The sequence below is a fragment of the Dendrobates tinctorius genome, unplaced genomic scaffold (genome assembly GCF_039654945.1).
Source record: "Dendrobates tinctorius isolate UK_male_01 unplaced genomic scaffold, ASM3965494v1 ptg000296l, whole genome shotgun sequence".
NCBI lineage: Eukaryota > Metazoa > Chordata > Amphibia > Anura > Dendrobatidae > Dendrobates > Dendrobates tinctorius.
The window spans coordinates 4,740,001-4,760,748 of NW_027361963.1; the positions used below are offsets into that span (position 1 = coordinate 4,740,001).

Here is a 20,748-nt window from a genome sequence, read left to right on the forward strand (position 1 = left end):
TGGGAGGAGACACAGATTAGATATTAGAAAAAACTTTTTGCATGGGGATGGACCAGATGGCCCAGGAGGCCCCTTCCAACTCTACGATTCTATGAATGGCCAAGTCAGTCACCTGATCTCAACCCAGTTGAGGATGCATTTCACTTGTTAAAGACTAAACTTCAGACAGAAAGGCCGAAAAACAAACAGCAACTGAAAACCACCGCAGTGAAGGCCTGGCAGAGCATCAGAAAGGAGGAAACACAGCGTCTGGTGATGTTCATGAGTTCAAGACTTCAGGCAGTCATTGTCAACAAAGGGTTTTCAGCCAAGTACTAGAAATTAACATTTTATTTACAATTATTTAATCTGTCCAATTACTTTTGGTCCCTTTAAAAGCAGGATGGCACATGTTAAGGAGCTGAAACTCCTAAACCCTTCATCCAATTTTAATGTGGATACCCTCAAATGAAAGCTGAAAGTCTGAACTTCAACTGCATCTGAATTGTTTTGTTTAAAATTCATTGTGGTAATGTCTAGAACCAAAATTAGAAAAATGTTGTCTCTGTCCAAATATATAAAATATATATGGACCTAACTGTATATCATCCAGATAGACTACTACCGAGGTGGTAAGCATATCCCGGAAGATATCGTTCACAAAGTCTTGGAAGACAGTCAGGGCATTACAGAGCCTGAAGGGCATCAGGTATTCATAGTGCCCATCCCTGGTGTTAAATGCGGTCTTCCATTCGTCCCCCTCACGGATGCGAATCAGGTTCTAAGCCCTCCACACATAGAGTTTCGTAAACACTCTCGCTCCCCGTTACCTATCAAACAGCTCCGATATCAGGGGCAGAGGGTACTTGTTCTTAATGGTGATAGCGTTAAGACCCTGTACTCGAAGCAGGGACGTAGTTCTCCGTAATTCTTCTGGACGAAGAAGAATCCCGCCGACACAGACTTCCTAATGAATCCCCTTGCCAGATTCTCCCTGATATACTGAGACATGGCCTTTGTCTCCGGGAGAGATAGGGGATAGACTCGACCCCGAGGAGGCTCAGCACCATGCAAGAGGTCACTTGGACAGTTGTAGGGGCGAAACAGTCTCCACCACCCTCTTGGAGAACACATCTGCACACTGTTGATAGAGTGTGGGGAGAGAGGAAAGATCTGCGGGGACTTCGGTGGAATCAACCTGAATGCACTCCCTCAGACATCTACCCTCACAGGCTTTACCCCAACCGAGAATCCTCCCCGAGGACCAATCTATATGGGGAGAGTGGAACCGTAACCAAGAAACCCCTAAAAGTACCTGATCGATACCCTCAGGCATGACGAAGAGGGATATCGTCTCCTGATGAGTATCAACGGGACAGTCTGGTGCGTAATTTGTGAGGGTAGAGTTGCGTCGTTCACCAGCCTGACGGTGACTGGCTTGGCCATCATAACCAGAGGTATTGCGTGCCCTTGAGCGAAGGCAGAAGACATGAAATTGCCGTCCGTTACGGGGTCCACGCAAACCTCCACCACCAGAGTGGATGAACCAACCCCTCAAGCGTTCCCTTAAAGGTCAGCTTGGAGGAAATCGCCGCTGATTCTAGTAAGCCCCTTCCTATAACCACTAGAGGCGAGCGTTTTCCTGACCGTTGTGGGCACCGGTTGGCAAGGTGACCAGACTGCCGACAAGCATGACATACCACAGGTGCTCGAGCAGACCGGGGCCTGGATCCCGCAGAAAGAGTCCCCCACGGCTCAGTTGCCCGATTGGGAGATTCCAGAGATTTAGTGAAACTGGGTGCCAACCTATACCTCTGCCTACACTGGGACCGCTTCAACCTTCGCTTGGAGAAGTGAAGGTTTATACGGGTGGAGATGGTGATAAGCTACTCCTGTGTGGCAGGAACCTCCCTGGTGGCCAGGGCGTCCTTCATATGGTCAGCCAAGACTCTCCAGGAAGCCAGAATGAGGATCTTATCTGGACACTCCAACTCAGAGGCCAGTGTAAGGAACTGGATGGCGAAGTGGCCGACTATGGACGAACCCTGTGACATAGCCAGCAGCCAGAGCGCGGTGTCATGGGTGACTCGCAGTCCCAAGACCTGCTTCAGAGAGGTCAATAACTGTGAGGCACTCTGCACCACATGATCACCATGCTCCCACAGCGGTGTGGCCTACTCCAAAGCCCTGCCCGACAAGAGGGAAACAACAAATCCCCCTTTAGCCCGCTCGGAGGGGAATCATGCAGCCAGTAGCTCTAGCTGTATAGCGCACTGACTCACAAAACCCTTACATGAGGCACTATCGCCCGAGAACTTCTTGTGCAGCAGGAGGTGGGACAAAGGCGGGGCAGGGATGGCAGTGGTCACACGGGAGACAGCCTCTGTGGCTGACTGGAGAGCGATAGCGGTAACATCCACAGCTGAGGTTGAATGATCAAGAGCCACCAACCATGTACGCATGGAGTCGCTGTTCTTCCACCATTAGAGCCAGACTCTGGCGCTAATACACTGTTAGGGTTGGCGGAACGCACCAAATAAAATATAAGGTACGTTCACAACCCGGAGTCCACCGTGCAGAGATGGTAACTGTTGCTCGGTAATGGCGGACACTGACTGAACACCGGCGGGGTAACCGCTGACCCGGTGTGTACAGGAGCGAACTCTGTTACTGCACAGAGCCGCAGAACACAAGTGCCGGAGCCTGGTAACCTCACAGGACTCGGCAGGGTGAACACTAGTGAAGAGACACAGGACTCTGCCCCAAGGACGCAGGGTTAGAGCCCCTCTGGTCCCACTAGCGTTCGACATCACCACTGCGATACCTGAACTAAATAATATAGTCGCACCACGTGCGCACTGCACCAGTTCATAGGACGTCACTAACCACCCAGAGCAGGGAGGGAAGCGCTTGACTTCCACATAGCGCCGCTGTGAGGAACCCTGCTGCACGTGCGGTCCAGAGGTGCCTTGTGCTGACCGACGCTAACGCTCGTGTGGAGAGCGGGATGTTCTGTGGCACAGTCAGCGACAGCAGTGGCATAATCTATCTCCCTAAACCCCAACTCATACACAACCGAGGCTAGGGGAGTCATCATGAGTCAGTCGCCAGTCTCACACATCCGTCATCACACACACAACTAGCCATCAGCGTCTATATTAGCGCAGGGCTGAGCTGCCATGTGAACCTTTTATAGCAGCGTCCTTCCGGGACCTTCCTGATGGTCCAATCCGAGCTGCTTGAGGACCTGAGCATGTGACCTCCGACCTCCAATGAGAGGACGTCCCTCGGGCATGCTCAGTAGGCTGCAAAAGGACTTATCCTCTGGAGCTGCTGCTAGTGCGGATTGCTAAAGCTGGAGCAGAGGCGGCAGCAGCAGCCAACCTGCCCGCACTCGCCTGAGCAAGACGCCGGGAGCGAGGCCTCTGCTGAGCAGCCTCCTCTGCGGCCGGCACTGAAGGGGAGAGCACAGAAGGCGAGGCCGGGGATTCCTCCTGTGCCGGAGCCCGACCCCTCACACGCCTTCCTCCATGACAGGCGGTCTGCCGCGTCTGAGGGGGCGCCGGGTCTAGTGAGCGGAGGCGCTCGCTGTGCACAGACCTGTATGGGGGACGCAATGTGACCCCGGCCTTATGGAGACAAGGAGGAGCCGCGCAGTGTGAGGAGAGAGCCGGGGATGTGGCGCCTCCTGGTGGCCGGGGGGATCCTGCAGCCCTCTCTACACACAGCAGTCAGCGCTGAGGAGGGACAGAGCGGAAGCCCTCACTATACAGCGCCCACAGGGAACCCCGCACACTCCCGGGGCAGCGCCATGTAACAGCAGCCCCACGCAAAACACAGCGCCCCCACATAGACCCACAAGCAGCGCCCCCTGCAGAGTCTATGTGCAGCTACAGGAGGAACTGCGGAGCGGCCGCCACTGAGGGAGAAGCGGAGCCCAGCGCGGACTGCAGCAGAGGAGACACAGGCCCCGCCCCTTCACCGCACGTGATCGGGTCACATGGGCATGACGTCACCACTTCTCTGCTAAACTCCGCCCCCTGACCACATGACGCTGACGTCACCACAGGTCCTTCACCACCTCTCTCCTGAGCCCCGCCCCCTGGTCACATGACGCTGACGTCACCACAGATCCTCCCGCTCTCAGTGCCGCCGCTCCGTCCCGGGTGTGCGCAGCTCGTGTTCTCTGGGGTCAGCCAGCAGCAGATTTCCGGTTCCCGCCATTCCGGTGAGATGACAGGAGGGTTTGTGGTGAATCTGTGAGAGGAGAGTGTGGGGGGAGATCAGAGCTGTTCCTGTGGAGGCTCCTGCTCCATGTGACTGCGGCTCCTCAGTGTTGGGGACGGGCAGCATTGTATGGGGGATGTGCAGCGTCTCCTCCTCACCTCACGGCCCCCGCTGGCGGTGTAGTTACCACGGTGACCGTCCCCCCCCGCTGGCGGTGGAGTTACCACGGTGACCGTCCCCCGCTGGCGGTGTAGTTACCACGGTGACCGTCCCCCCCGCTGGCGGTGGAGTTACCACGGTGACCGTCCCCCCCCGCTGGCGGTGGAGTTACCACGGTGACCGTCCCCCCCCGCTGGCGGTGGAGTTACCACGGTGACCGTCCCCCCCCGCTGGCGGTGGAGTTACCACGGTGACCGTCCCCCCCCGCTGGCGGTGGAGTTACCACGGTGACCGTCCCCCCCCGCTGGCGGTGGAGTTACCACGGTGACCGTCCCCCCCCCCCCCCGCTGGCGGTGGAGTTACCACGGTGACCGTCCCCCCCCCCCCCCGCTGGCGGTGGAGTTACCACGGTGACCGTCCCCCCCCCCCCCCGCTGGCGGTGGAGTTACCACGGTGACCGTCCCCCCCCCCCCCGCTGGCGGTGGAGTTACCACGGTGACCGTCCCCCCCCGCTGGCGGTGGAGTTACCACGGTGACCGTCCCCCCCCGCTGGCGGTGGAGTTACCACGGTGACCGTCCCCCCCCCCCCGCTGGCGGTGGAGTTACCACGGTGACCGTCCCCCCCCCCCCCCGCTGGCGGTGGAGTTACCACGGTGACCGTCCCCCCCCCCCCGCTGGCGGTGGAGTTACCACGGTGACCGTCCCCCCCCCCCCGCTGGCGGTGGAGTTACCACGGTGACCGTCCCCCCCCCCCCCCCCGCTGGCGGTGGAGTTACCACGGTGACCGTCCCCCCCCCCCCCGCTGGCGGTGGAGTTACCACGGTGACCGTCCCCCCCCCCCGCTGGCGGTGGAGTTACCACGGTGACCGTCCCCCCCCCCCGCTGGCGGTGGAGTTACCACGGTGACCGTCCCCCCCCCCCGCTGGCGGTGGAGTTACCACGGTGACCGTCCCCCCCCCCCGCTGGCGGTGGAGTTACCACGGTGACCGTCCCCCCCCCCCGCTGGCGGTGGAGTTACCACGGTGACCGTCCCCCCCCCCCGCTGGCGGTGGAGTTACCACGGTGACCGTCCCCCCCCCCCGCTGGCGGTGGAGTTACCACGGTGACCGTCCCCCCCCCCCCGCTGGCGGTGGAGTTACCACGGTGACCGTCCCCCCCCCCCCCGCTGGCGGTGGAGTTACCACGGTGACCGTCCCCCCCCCCCGCTGGCGGTGGAGTTACCACGGTGACCGTCCCCCCCCCCCGCTGGCGGTGGAGTTACCACGGTGACCGTCCCCCCCCCCGCTGGCGGTGGAGTTACCACGGTGACCGTCCCCCCCCCCCGCTGGCGGTGGAGTTACCACGGTGACCGTCCCCCCCCCCCCCGCTGGCGGTGGTTACCACGGTGACCGTCCCCCCCCCCCGCTGGCGGTGGTTACCACGGTGACCGTCCCCCCCCCCCCCCGCTGGCGGTGGAGTTACCACGGTGACCGTCCCCCCCGCTGGCGGTGGAGTTACCACGGTGTGGCCCCGTGTGTGTGCGCCGCCCCGTGTGTGTGTGTGTGCGCCGCCCCGTGTGTGTGTGTGCGCCGCCCCGCCCCGTGTCTCTGTGCGCGCGCCGCCCCGTGTCTTTCTATGCAGCCGCACGCTCCGCTCCTGAGTGCCGGGTATTAGGATGTGAGACTCGTCCGAGTTTCTCTCATGTGTGACCTCGGCCTTAGATAAAAGATCTGTAACAATATTGAGCTTTTGGTTACTGGGAGGAATTAGAGAGTCGCTGACTTCTTGTCCTGCATATCTGCAGAGATCATGAGAAGCATTACCCTCCCCTCTCTCAGCAGTGAGGTCAGGTGAAGCAGAATGACCGGCAGGAGCGTCTGTGACCACAAATCGGCATCGGGCAGAACAGGCAGGTAGTTCACTACTTCTCTGTGAATTTTTAGCCCCTTAAGAAAAAAAATACAAAGGTCCTGGATGGATAACCCCAATTACCCAAGATCACATGATTATTTGTGCTGGTTTTGTCCTTAAAGGAGATAATACCTGTCACTTTAATGCTAAGTTCACACGTACCGGAACTCTCGCGGAAATTACCGCGAGAATTCCGGAATTCCATTCCGCGGGAAAAATCGCATTTTAAATTCCCGCGATTTTCCCGCGGAAAAACTAGCATTTTGCAAGCGATCTGTAGCATCGCTTGGAGAACTGACTGACAGGTTGATCACACTCGTTAAACATAATGTTTGACAAGTGTGACCAACTTTTTACTACTGAGGCCGCCTATGCAGCATCAGTAGTAAAAGATAAAATGTAAAAAAATAAATAAAAAATGGTGTTTTTCTTACCTTCCGACGTCCCGCGCAGCCTTCCCAGTAATCCTTTGCGAAAATGCCCGTGATGGCGTCCGTTCTCTCGGGATCGCGACGTCTCGCGGTAATTCGCGATGACCGCGAGAACGGACGCCATCGCGGGCATTTTCGCAAAGGATTACTGGGACCGGGAGCGTGGAGAGAGGCGGGAAGGCTGCGCGGGACGTCTGAAGGTGAGAATAACAATATTTTTTATTTTAAATTCTATTTTTTACAGGGATATGGTACCCAAAGCCCGGAGGACAGTCTCCTCTCCTCCGGACCGTGGGTACCATCCGCAATTGTTCTGCTTACTTTTCGCATGGTGGGCACAGCCACATGCGGGAAGTAAGCGGAACAATGCATTCCTATGGGTGCGGGATCGCCGCGATTCCGCAAAATTAATGAGCATGCTGCATTTTTTACCGCGAAGCGATTCCGCTGCGATAAAAACCGCAGCATTAGCACAGCATTGTGGAATCCCATAGGAATGCATGGGATGCTTATTTTTCGCGCCAAAATCGCACGGTTAAAACCGCCGCGGAAACGCGGAAAAAAGCCATATGTGAACTCGGCCTAAAGGGAACCTGTCAGCAGTTTGGCCGCTATAAGATGCAGCCGCCAACTTTCAGGGCTTATCTTACATTCTATAATGCTGTAGATAATATTACGTTATTATACTCACCCGGGGGGTGGTCTGGTGTGGTCCGGTCTGATGGGTGTTGCAGGTCCGGGTTCGGTGCCTCCCTTCTTCTTGCGCTGCCGCCCTCCTGTTGCTTCATTGCTCCACGGCATCGCGCTCCTGCGCAGGCGTACTGATCTGTCCTGTTGAAGGCAGAGGAAAATACTGCAGTGCGCAGGAGCCGGGAAAGGTCAGAGGCCCAGCGCCTGCGCACTGCAGTATTTTCCTCTGCGCTCAACGGGACAGATCAGTACGCCTGCGCAGGAGCGCGATGCCAGTGAGCGATGAAGCAACAGGAGGGCGGCAGCGCAAGAAGATGGGAGGCACCAGACCTGCAACACCCATCAGACCAGACCGCCCCCCCGGGTGAGTATAATAAACCTTATTTTTCTTGTCTTTCAGGTCGCACCGGGGGCAGATATACAGCATTATACCGGGTGAGTCATAAAGGACGGATGTATTTGAAGTGGCTATAACTCACCACCAGGTGGAGGTAGAGATGTGCGGGAGGCGGGGTTATGTTTGTGAGGTGAAAGCATTGTTTTTATTTTAGTTTCAGTTTAAGCTATGGTGCCGTGGACGATAGAACATCGCGTTTTTGCGTACGACAGTTTTGTCAAGAATAATGAGTGTATCACAGCCGTTCAGCGTGAGTTTCGGCGTCATTTCAATATTCACAGAAATCAAGCTGTTCCCGCTCGTAACACTATCCTACGTTGGGTTGAAGCACTCCGTACACGAGGTACACTAATGAACAAACGACCACCGGGGGCTCCACGAACGGCACGTACCCCTGAAAATGTGGAACAACAATGAACGTTCTTCGCCCTCTCTTCCCTGGTCGCATCATTTCCAGGTTTGGCGATATTAATTGGCCTCCTAGGTCCCCAGACCTGTCCATGTGCGATTATTACTTATGGGGTCACCTCAAATCACGTGTATACAAGCTTAAGCCTCGATCATTACAAGAACTGAAGGAAGCTATTCGAGTGGAAGTTGCCCAAATCGACAGAGTTGTGTTGGAACGTGTTGATGCCAACTTCCAAGAACGCCTTTGGAAATGCATCACTGATAATGGCCACCACATGGCAGATGTTGTTTTCCACACTTGAATTTGTCAAATATTTGTCAGTATACGTAACCAAATCTGTGAATACATTTATATTTAATAAATAACGATTTTATGATTAGTTTAAAAACGTCCGTCCTTTATGACTCACCCGGTAGAATGTATAACAGCCCTGAAAGGCAGCGGCCGCATCTTACAGGGCCAAAACTGCTGACAGGTTCCCTTTAAGGGCAGGTTCACATTGCGTTTCTGCTGTCCGTTTAACGCATCCGTCTGACAGCAGCAAAAACGCAATGTACCGGAGACATTAACTGCTCCATAGGCAAACGCATGCCAAAATAGGCCTGAAATGCACAGGCCATCGCTGACTGCAGGGTTTATAGATATATAGAAAGATAGAACATAGGACAGAAAGAAGCGAGAATGGCGTTACCAGTGTCCCCGCTCTCTCCTGCTTCCACTGCCGCTCATTAAGCTCAAGAATATTCACCTAACAACCAGGAGCAGCAGAGTGAGAGCGGGGACACTGGGAAGATCCAGGCAGCTGTTCTATCTATCATCTATCTTTCCTATTATCTTTCTATCTCCATGTAGCACGTGTGTCTTTGAGGTAACACATGTTTGCGCTCATAAAGGCCACTTTTGCTGTTAGTTACAATGAAAACCGTCAATGTTTCCGTTGTAGCGGACAGTATCAGCGCAATGTGACCCTCCCCTCAGACTATTCACATCGTGTTTTCGGCAAATCTCAGTTGCTCCATCAGGACCTTCTGTCTGAAGCCCTAAATAGGATTTTATCCCACCCTGTGAAGGGGCTTATTAAGGCAGACGGAGCCACTTTGTGCTCTGACCTCATTGTTGCCGGTGTCCGCCTTTCTGGGGCATGCACAGAAGCATGGCTGACTGTACGCTGTCGCCCACCTCAGAAATGTCAGTACCGCCAAATGGGAGGTCAGACGGAGCACAAAGTGACTGTCCGCCTCATTACAGGCAACGGCCCGAAAACCTTTCTTCAGGACTTGATACAGAAGCTCCAACAGAGCCACTGACATGTGGCACCAATGAGAGAAGATCAGAGCATCAGACAGAGTTTATTACATGACAAAGGGTTAAATACAAGAACTGAAATAAATGACGGCACATTGTAATCAGACACATGACACTTTTTTAAATTCATTTATTAAACAACAAACAGCTGTAGAGATTTTGTGAATGACCAATGCAATGTATCCCCGACCATCATAGTATCTGTAAAGGGAGAAACCTACAAGGTTCCATATTGAGTTATTGGTGCAGATCTCAGGGTCACCGGTCCTCACTCTCCGGCGAGGCCTATGGATAATCTAGGAGCAGGTACAGGAACCCGTTATCTATCTATACAAATGTTTGGCTGTGTATAACCCAGAATGACACATCACAACCAACATACCGTATATACTCGAATATAAGCTGACATTTTCAACCCATTTTTTTGGGGCTGAAAGTCCCCCTCTCGGCTTATATTCGAGTCCTGTACACCAGGGGGTCAGAGGGGGAGGGGGGGGTGTCAGGTCATACTTACCAGTCCTGGCACGGTCTCTTCAGCCCCCAGCTTCTCTGCGATCTCCCTTCCTTCAGCGGTCACTTGGTACCGCTCATTAAACTAATGAATATGTGCATATTCATGAGTTTTAATGAGCGGTACCACGTGACCGCTGAAGGCAGGAAGGGAGGTCGCGGAGAAGCTGGGGGCTCTAGAGACAACACCAGGACGGGTAAGTATAGCGACACCTGTCCTGCGTCCATGGCTGCTTGCTGCTGTCTGGCATATCTGTCAGTGACGTTTAGCCTGCAGGGGGCACGGTGACGTGGTTACTGCACGCCGCGCCCCCTGCAGTCTCAACATCACTGACAGATGATGTGCCAGACAGCAGCAAGCAGCCATCGACGCAGGACAGGTGAGTATCTCAGGTGCTAGCAGTGACACCGGCACCTGACACTCAGCGACGGAGAGGTGAGTACGTCATTTTTTTTATTTTTAAATGCAGCGGCAGCACATGGGGCCATAATCTATGGAGCATCTTATGGGATGCAGCATATGGGGGAATAATCTATGGAGCATCTTATGGGGGGCAGCATATGGGGGAATAATCTATGGAGCATCTTATGGGGGGGCAGCATAGGGGGGAATAATCTATGGAGCATCTTATGGGGGGGCAGCATAGGGGGGAATAATCTATGGAGCATCTTATGGGGGAATCTATGGAGCATCTTATGGTGGGAAGCATATGGGGGAATTATCTATTTAGCATCTTATGGGGGCAGCATATGGGGGAATTATCTATGGAGCATCTTATGGGGGCAGCATATGGGGGAATAATCTATGGAGCATCTTATGGAGGGCAGCATATGGGGGGAATAATCTATGGAGCATCTTATATGGGGGCATAATCTATGGAGCATCTTATGGGGGCATAATCAATGGAGCATCTTATGGGGCCATAACCTTTATGGAGCAGCATATGGGGCATATTATTCTATGGAGCATCTTATGGGGCTATCATGAACTGTATGGAACATTATGTGGGGCTCCTAATTCAATATGGATATTCAAAAACAATTTAACCTACTGATGACCCAATAAATTTTACTTTTATTGGTATCTATTTTTATTTTTTAAATTCACCAGTAGCTGCTGCATTTTCCACCCTCGGCTTATACTAGTCAATAAGTTTTCCCAGTTTTTTGTGGCAAAATTAGCGGGGTCGGCTTATACTCGAGTATATACGATATCTAACATCATACAAAACTACTACTCCTACCCTGCTGCCCAAACCCCTCCATAGCACTGATGACATTATAAGCCTATAAAGTGTAAGTCATTATATTCTTCACTGCAGCGATTATGCTAATAACAGACCACTATCTACGCGCTGTTATAGGAAGGTGAGATGGATTCCATACAGCCCAAAGGTTATTACACTTCCCCAAGCCACCCCTATTCTGGCACAGGGTCCGCTCGTAAGGTATAATTGAATTTCCTAGTTCAGTCCAAGCTCTAAGAGAAGGATGTTGATCACCCATCCAGCGTAAGGCCAATATCTTCCTGGCTAAAAAAAAAAGTGTCTCCCGCAGGAAAATTCTGACGTGGTGTCCCCATATCTCTTCCTCCAGCACACCAAACAGTCACCAATGGGGTGAGAGGAACAGGAGTACCTATGAGGGGAGGTTAACAACGCGGTCACCTCGCTCCAAAAAGATAGAATAGTTGGGCGTCCCCACACCATATGTATAAAATCCACATCCATTGTATGACATCTTCAGCATTCTGAGGATTGGGACCACCCCATCCTAAATAGCCGTAGTGGGGTCAGATATGACTGGTGCACTATATACATTGGAGGCATTTTATTATTGGCTGATGGAGACACCCCGGTTGGAGAACCAAGGATCTCCTCCCAAGCTTCATTCTGGATATCTGGAACTAGAGACCTCCACCTCTCCCTTACTGACGATAAAGCAGAGTCAGAGCCCGCGGACAACATATAAGTATATAAGGTAGAAATAAGACCCTGGGGGCCTTGTGATTCGAGAATCCCTATCAAAGCACAGGATGATATTGCTTGGGTCGTATTTCTGTTATGTGTGATTGAATTGCTGATCTAAGCTGCAGGTATCGAAAAAAAAATGGAACCTCGGGACACCGTGTTTAATGTGTATTTGCTCAAAGGTCATTAGGACCTTGTGATCATATAACTCATTAATCGAGGAAACATTATATGAGATCCAGAACTGAGCGGACGGGTGGTTTAATAGCATCGGGAAATAGGAATTATTCCATAATGGCATTTCAGCTGGAACGTCAACAAAGCAAACCACTCGTGTAAGTTGTCTCCAGACCGACCTTGCCAACCGGAGTAAGGGTAATAATCCAGAGACGTTGGGTTTGTCTACTTCTAAAACCCCAACAAGCAATCAGTCCCTGCAGCATGAGCCAGATTGCTCTCCGAGTTAGGCAAACAATTATTGGGCATCCATCTACTCAGGGCTCTGACTCACCCCGTCAAGTAATATACAAAGAAATCCAGCAATGCCGCCCCACCCAACTGTTTAGACCTATGTAAGGTAGAGAGTTTGAGTTTAGGTCTAGTCTTCCCCCATATAAAGGATGAGATGAATGAATTTAGGCCTGAGAGAAAGGATTTAGGGATCAGTCCTGCACTATGTTGGAGGGAGTAGCTGAGTTTGGGGAGTAGGATCATATTAATCAGGTTCATACATCCGGAGACAGATAATGGCAATTTACTCCAGATAGCAAATTTAAGATTAGCAAGATCTGACAACGGGAGAATATTCATTTTTAAGTCAAGTCTACTATATTTTGAAATATTTATTCCCAGGTACTTAAAGTGAGTTACGACAGGCAATGGGGATAACGCTTCAAGGTGATCCATTGGACCAAGGGAGAGCGGCATCAAGGCGGATTTATCCCAATTTATGTATAATCCCGAATAATTACTAAATGTGTCTATAGTAGTGATCACATGGGGTAGTGATTCTTCTGCTTTATCCATAGATATCACCATATCATCAGCACATAAGCCGATGGTATCTAAACGGCCCGCTATTTCTATACCTCTAATGACTGGAGTGGATCTTATACGGATCGCCAGCGCTTCGATTGCAAGTGCGAAAAGGGCGTGGGAAAGGGGGCGCCCCTGGCTTGTTCCTCTTGCCAAAGAGAACGGTTCGGATACAGAGTTATCTATTATTATTCGGGCTTTTGGTTTCATGCACATCGCGCTGATCCACTTCCTAGATTTGGAACCAAATTCATATTTTTGTAAAGATGCAGATAAAAATGACCACTCAGGAGAATCGAAGGCCTTAGCCGCATCCAGCGAGGCCAAGACCCATTCATTATCTGGCACCAGGGAACTGCACTGGACACTGACTGGACTCTCCTAATGTTAATAGATGTATTTTTCCCGGGCATGAAACCGGTCTGGTCTGGATGTATTATTCCTGGTATCACCGAATTTAATCTAGTGGCCAGGATTGTAGTGAAGATCTTATAGTCCACATTTACCAACGATATGGGGAGGCACCTCACATTTATCAATAGGAACTTACAAGTCTGATATTTGGCAACAGAAACTAATTTATTGTCATTGATCTTTAAAGGGGTTCTCTGGGCATGTGATATTGACATCCTATCCAAATCTGTGAGGGTCCGAAACCTGGCACCCCCAACAATCAGCTGTTAGCTCCGGCCTCCTGGGTGCTTCAGAACAGCCACTGTTCAGTGTCTGATATTGAGGAGGATAGGTTATCAATATCATACCCCTATAAGGTGCACCTGTCCTCGACCACCGCTGATGCACAGCAGAGGTGGACGGTGTCCTTGGCAACCAGCAGCAAATTATAGAATTAAAAAATCCTTCCGTTATTGAGAACCAAGCAGATTTTTAATAAGAGGTAAATGACAAATGTTGTGACATGATCGATATTCCCCCCAAATATAGACATTACCCATATGCAGTCAGGTATAGGCAACTTCCATCCTCCTGCACGCCCCCACTTTCCCCTTTCCGATTCCCACTCCATAATTACACCCGCAGAGCCTTGTACAACATGTCCCCGGGTCACCACGATTGTAGCAGACCCAAAATGCACCAATACCTACAGCGTGGAACGCACACAAGTCTACTTCCGCCCGTACTCTTTCCTGATAGGACAATCAGTATCACATGATAAATCTTTTTCCTGTTCAACGTCTCCTGGGAGTTGTAGTTTGTTTGACATCGCGATATTATAAGCGGAACTGGAATAGAAACTACATTTCCCATAATGCACCACACAGTGCACAGGCAAAATTGCATTTTCTGTATATAGCATGTAATTTTAGATCACCAGTGCAGTGCAGGAAAAGTAATATCCTGACCGGGATAGCGGGACAGAGTTTCAAAATCTGGACTGTCCCGCTGGATCCGGGACGGTTGGGAGGTATGACTTTTGTGGTGAGCGGAGAGGTGACTGCTGGGACAATTTACAGGACAGCACAGGAGGATTCTGGGTGATGATCAGAGAGATGAATGCTGGGATATTATAAAGGAGAGCACTGGAGGATTCTGGGTGATAACTGTATCATTGTTGTCAGGTTCCTATAAGGTGTCAGGACGTCGCTGTCTATCTCTCCATGGAGGAGTGGGAGTATCTAGAAGGACACCAGGATCGGTACCAGGATGTGATGATGGAGGAGCTCCGGCCTCTTACAACACGAGGTGAGCAGCGAGGCTCCTTGTTGGCACCGGTGGATGTGATGACGTCTCTCCAGCGTCGTCCTATAATTGATGAGTTTTCTCCGTCTGACAACAGCTTTCATTTCCCTGATTGTTTTCTTCTGATCTGTGAGTCGCGGTTTCTCCGCTGTTGTCATGTCTTCATTAGAGGTGGACGATCCTGATCACAGACTCCCAGAAGTCCGTGTTACTGTTGCGGTTTGGGAGCCCGAACATAGCTTGTTGTAAAGCTGCAACGCAGCCAATCAATAAGCTTTTCCTGTCGCGGCACTTCCGGCCCCATCACAGCCATTTCAGGTATTGGCATGGCTGTGATTGGCCGGTGCACTGTGTAAAATAAAAAAAGAGACTTGGGGTCTCCCAATTTTGATAACAAGCGCAGGTAAAGCAGACAGCTGGGGGCAGGTATTCTCTGGCTAAGTGGCCATGGATTTTTAGCCCCCGCCCAGAAAAGGCACATCCATTAGATGCGCCAATAGTTCTGGCTGCTGGTGATAGTTTTGGGGTTGGTGTCAGCTGTGTAATGTTGGCTGACATTAAGCCCGGGTGTCAGTAATGGAGAGGTGTTTGCCCCCATTAGTAACCCCATAATCAAAAGGAAGAAAGACACAGAAACAAATCAAAGACAATGTCAGCTGTCCACCGAGAATCCATCTTGATGGATTGAGAACTTCCCCTGACACCCATCACTTTATGTTCCATTATCCATGTTGTGTGACGGCTTCTTTTCCGGAATATATATGTAGCGTACCGTGCGGGATAAACCCTGATGTGGCAATACCAAATATGGTTTTTGTTTTTTTATTACATTTATTTGTTTTCATTCTGGGAGATAAAGCAGAAATAATGGAGACTTGCACCTTCAGTCCTATAAATACCGGCTCAATAGGAAAACCTTGGTTCAGAGACAGGGGCCTTCAACACATCCCACTGACTCTTACATTGGTTTTTCATGACTTGGTGTACTTCATGATAGTGAAGTTTTGGGCGATATTTTTTGCATTTATTTCTGAAAATAGCACTAATTTGTTCATTTGAAAATTTTTTACATTTTCAAAATTTGAATTTTCATGCCCTTAACCCCTTTCTGCTATCGGAGGAGACTTAATAGCGGTCTACAAATATCTGAAGGGCTGTCACATTGCAGAAGGATCATCTTTATTCTCATTTGCACAAGGAAAGACTAGAAGCAATGGGATGAAACTGAATGGGAGGAGACACAGATTAGATATTAGAAAAAACTTTTTGACAGTTAGTGATCAATGAGTGGAACAGGCAGCCACGAGAGGTGGTGAGTTCTCCTCCAATGGAAATCTGTCCAGCCTCTGTTTGAAGACATCTGTCTGGGATGATTTAGCGAATCCTGCTTTGAGCAGGGGGTTGGACCAGATAGCCCAGGAGGTCCCTTCCAACGCTACGATTCTATGATTCTGTTCTATGAGTACGTCCGATGGCAGCACCCCCGCTTTGATGTGGCTCTGGCGGTGAGCCCGCATCAAAGCCGGGACATGTCAGCTGACATGTGCCCGCAATAGCTGCGAGCGGAATCGCAATCTGCCTACTCCTATTAACTAGTTAAATGCCACTGTCAAGTTCTGACAGCGGTATTTAACAAGCGCTCCCGGCCATCCGACCGGCAATGCGCTCACCGTTGGTCATCGGTTTGTCAGCATGACAACCAGAAGGCTCCTTGTGACCTCTACGGTTGTTCATGCCGGATTGCTATGAGCGCCACCCTGTGGTCGGCGCTCATAGCAGTGCAGTAACTCTGCTACATAGAGGGGATCTGAGTATTGCCTCTATGTAGCAGAGCTGATCAAAAGTACAACTTGTCCCGCAAATAATAAGCCCTCACACGGCGATATTGACGGAAAAATAAAAAAGTTATGGCTCTGGGAAGAAGGGGAGCAAAAAACGAAAACGCAAAACCGAAAAAAAGCTCAGGTCATTAAGGGGTTAAACCATATAGATACGCATTTCCCACATGTCTACTTAATATCAGCACCATTTTTGAAACTTTGTTTTATTTTTTGTTAGGAAGTTTGAAGAGTTGAAACTTTATCAGCAATTTTTCATTTTTGTAACAAAATTTACAAAACCAATTTTTTTTTTTAGTGGCCACATCCCATTTGAATTGACATTGAGGGGCCTATGTGACAGAAAATACCCCAAAATGACACCATTTTAAAAACCACTCCCCTCAAGGTGCTCAACACCACATTCAAGAAGTTTATTAACTCTTTAGGTGCTTCACAGTAATTGAAGCACTGTAGAAAGAAAAAATGAAATTTTTGTTTTTTCCTCACAAAAGTATTGATTTAGCTCCAAATTTTAGTTTCAAAAGGATAGAAAGTGGACCGTCCAATTTGTTGTGCAATTTCTCTTGAGTGCGCTGATGCTCCATCTGTGATGGAAAACCACTGTTTGGGCGCACGGCAGAGCTCGGAAGGGAAGGAGCGCCATTTGTCTTTTGGAGCTCAAAATAGGCTGGAATAAATAGTGGACCTCATGTCGTATTTGTACGTCCTTGATAGGCCTAAACAGCGGAAACCCTCCACAAGTGACCCCATTTTGCATACTACACCCCTCAAGGAATGTATCTAGCGTTATGGTGAGCACCTTGGAACTGCAGTTGCTTCACAGAATTTTATAATGTAGAGACGAGAAAATATCAAGTCACATTTTGTCCTAGAAAAATGTTTTAGCACCGAAATTTTCATTTTCGGAAGGGTAACAGGAGAAAGTGTACCCCAAAATTTGTTGTGCGATTTTCCCGAGTGCGCCAATACCCAATATTTGGTGGAAAACTACTGAGCACACGGCGAGGCTCGGAAGGGAAGGAGCACCAATTGAATTCTGCAACACAATTTTGTCGGCAATGGATTGCGGATTCCATGTCACATTTGAAGGGTCCCTGACATGCCACATGCGTAAAGTGAGCATTTCAATGAAATCCTATGAGTGCGGAATCGCCGCGAGTCCGCAAAAAGAATGAGCATGCTGCGGATTTTTCCGCTATGCGATTCCACAGCGGAAATATCCGCAGCATTAGCACAGCATTGCGGAATCCCATAGGATTGCATAGGATGTGTTTTCTTTGCGTTTTTGCGGAAAAACGCCGCGAAAACACAGAAAAACCGCAACGTGTGCACACAGACTAACGACACCTTTTATTGCTAAATAAGGTTTTTGCATCACCATATTTGGAGCGATATAATCTTCCTATGTTTCTGCCGACAGTCATGTGAGGGTTTGTTTCCTGCAGGACGAGCTGACATTTATATTGGTACCTTTTTTGGGCACAGGACATTTTTTGATCGCTTTCCATTCTGATTTTTTGGGAGTTAGAATGAACAAAAAAACAGCAATTTAGGAACTGTTCTTTAAGTTTATTTTTTTTCTCTTTTTTATACTTTTCACCGTGTGGTAAAACAACTTTGGGTCAGTGCCATTACAGCGATATGACATTTGTAACATTTTTTTTTTTTTACACAATGAAACTATTTTATAGTAAACATAATAGTTTTTGCATTGCTTTATTCTGAGAGCTATACGTATGTTATTTCTCCACTGATGGAGCTGTATGGCAGCTCGTTTTTTGCGGGACAAGATGACTTTTTAGCGATAACATTCTTATATACATTTGTCTTTTTGATATTGTTTTATTCCACTTTCCGTTCGGTGATATGATGATAAAGCATAAAGGGGTTAATTAGTGTGACATTTTTATAGGTTGGGTCGTCCTGGACACTGCAATGCCAAATATGTGTACTTTATTTGTTTTTATATAAATATTGTCATGTTTTTTTCATTTGTGATTTATTTTACTTTTTTTACTTAGTCCTTCTATGTGACCTTAACTTATTAATCTGACTGCAGATATCATGCATTACACTGCACATGTACTGCATTGACAGAAGCCTCTTAGACTGTGCTCCTGGCATGGTCTAAACAGCCTGTCACTGGCAGATCCCAAGGTTGTCATGACGATCTCGGGTTGCCATGACAACCATCGGCCCTCTCCCGGGCTCCTAAATGTTGTGATCGATATTAATTTATCGCTGCATTTAGGGTCTTAAAATGTGGAGCTTTCTCCAGCTCCTCTGTGGTTCCATTCCTGGTGGAGGGAAACTTGGAGAAGTTGTGTTTCTTAGTGCGGCTCCTCCATCTGACTGACGAGGGTCTTCTCTGTCCCTCTCCTCAGGGTCCTCATCCTCCGAGTGCAGAGCAGAGAGCATTAGGCTTTGGCCTCACTGATTCACTTCATACTTGGGGCCACAATGTGCTGGGACCTCGGTATCTGTGGTGAGGACCACAACAATGTAATGTAGTCCCTGATACATAAACCTAGAATTACCACTTCTGTGAGACGTGTCTCATACAGTGGATACGGAAAGTATTCAGACCCCTTTAAATTTTCCCCTCTGTTTCATTGCAGCCATTTGGTAAATTCAAAAAGTTAATTTTTTTCTCATTAGTTTACACTCTGCACCCCATCTTGACTGAAAAAAACCCCAGGAATGTAGGAATATTTTCAAATTTATTAAGAAAGATTAACTGAAATATCACATGGTCAATAAGTATTCAGACCCTTTGCTCAGACACTCATATTTAAAAGGAAGGTGCCATCCAAAAAAATTTTTTTCAGCAATTGAAAAAATGTAAAGAATTAATGTTTAATTTTACAAAATATGAAAAATAATTTTAAAAAGTTTGGCATTTCCACTTGTTAACACTAGAGGGAACAGCTACTGAAATTTGGCACAAAAACCTAGTGTACAACTAGCTCACATTACTGCCCTGCAGTAATTATGGGCAGAGTCTGCTGACATGGGTGTGGTGTCACTCCTCTCCTCCCCTTCTGGGTGTGATGTCACTCCTCTCCTCCCATTCTGGGTGTTTGCTAAGGGAAAAGAGAGGATGACATCTAGGAACACAGTGAGCAGCCATTGTGATGGGGCCTGCAAAGTTACTGACTGTCTTTGCATGTAAAGTCTGGATCAGAGCAGGTCATCAAACAGCAGAAATTTTTTCTGATCTTCTGTGGAGCAGACAAGTAGACGGTCCATCCATGTGTATAAAACACAGCGCTCTATGTACAATCCCTGGCACCGAACAGGGTGCCATAGACCAGCACACTGCTCTCCTGAAATACTCTATGCTGCTGTCACCCTGCTCCTTCCACCATACATCAGGCCCCTGTCGCCTCGCTTTCACTCATCGCCAGGACAGGATCTGAGGAGAGGAATGGGGTCTTCGGTCACTGAGGATGGCAGGCAGCAAGGATTCTGGGAGCAGGGTGACAGCAGCACAGAGTATTTCAGGAGCAGTGTGCTGGTCTATGGGAGTCACAGAGGGAGATATATGGTGGAAGGAGCAGGGTGACATTACTTCTGACTGATGGCCTGTTCTGATCCAGAAATATTCTCTCTCTCTCCCTCTCCCCCCCTCCCCCCCCCTCTCTCTCCCTTCCGACCCCCGCATGCCATGAATTCAGCTGCGTGCCACGTCCTGCGGTCAGGTTACACTTCTCGGCCGTAAATCAGCTAGGGGGTCGCCAGCCGACCGTTACCCTTATGCCCTAACTCTGCCGTACATTTGCATGGGGGAGTGTCCTTCAGCAGCCAGCAAACTAAGATGGAGGCCCCCTGTGAGTACATTCATACAGTATAAAATAAAAACCATACTCTCCCCTGACTCAAGCTTAGGGGACAAGATCTTTTTATACTATTTTCTTTTTCACATCAAATTATCAAACTACACGGCACCTTCCCTTTAAGTCACATGCTGTCCATTTCCTTGTGATCCTCCTTGAGATGGTTCTACTCCTTTATTGGAGTCCAGCTGTGCCTAATTAAACTGACAGGACTTGATTTGTAAAGGCGCACACCTGTCTATATAAGACCGCACAGTGCACGTCACACCAAATGAGAATCATGAGGCCAAAGGAACTGGCCAAGGAGCTCAGAGACAGAATTGTGGCAAGGCACCGATCTGGCCAAGGTTACAAAAGAATTTCTGCAG

At 49.6% G+C, this 20,748-nt stretch overlaps 1 protein-coding gene and 1 long non-coding RNA gene across 3 annotated transcripts in view; both read left to right on the forward strand.

Annotated features, from left to right (window-relative positions):
- Nucleotides 1–20,748, forward strand: part of LOC141073069 (uncharacterized) — a 704,210-nt gene that overhangs the window by 659,064 nt on the left and 24,398 nt on the right. Inside the window, exon 4 of the mRNA XM_073560395.1 lies at nt 14,583–14,706. Coding sequence (XP_073416496.1) covers nt 14,583–14,706 — 124 coding nt within the window. The remainder of the gene's footprint in view (nt 1–14,582; nt 14,707–20,748) is intronic.
- LOC141073104 (uncharacterized) lies at nt 3,264–8,927 on the forward strand. 2 transcript variants are annotated; one of them, XR_012226947.1, is made up of 5 exons: nt 3,264–4,048; nt 4,111–4,207; nt 6,149–6,257; nt 7,777–7,811; nt 7,928–8,927. It is a non-coding gene; the product is annotated as an uncharacterized lncRNA (long non-coding RNA). The 2 variants fall into 2 exon arrangements; XR_012226946.1 differs by having other exon boundaries at nt 6,149–6,253.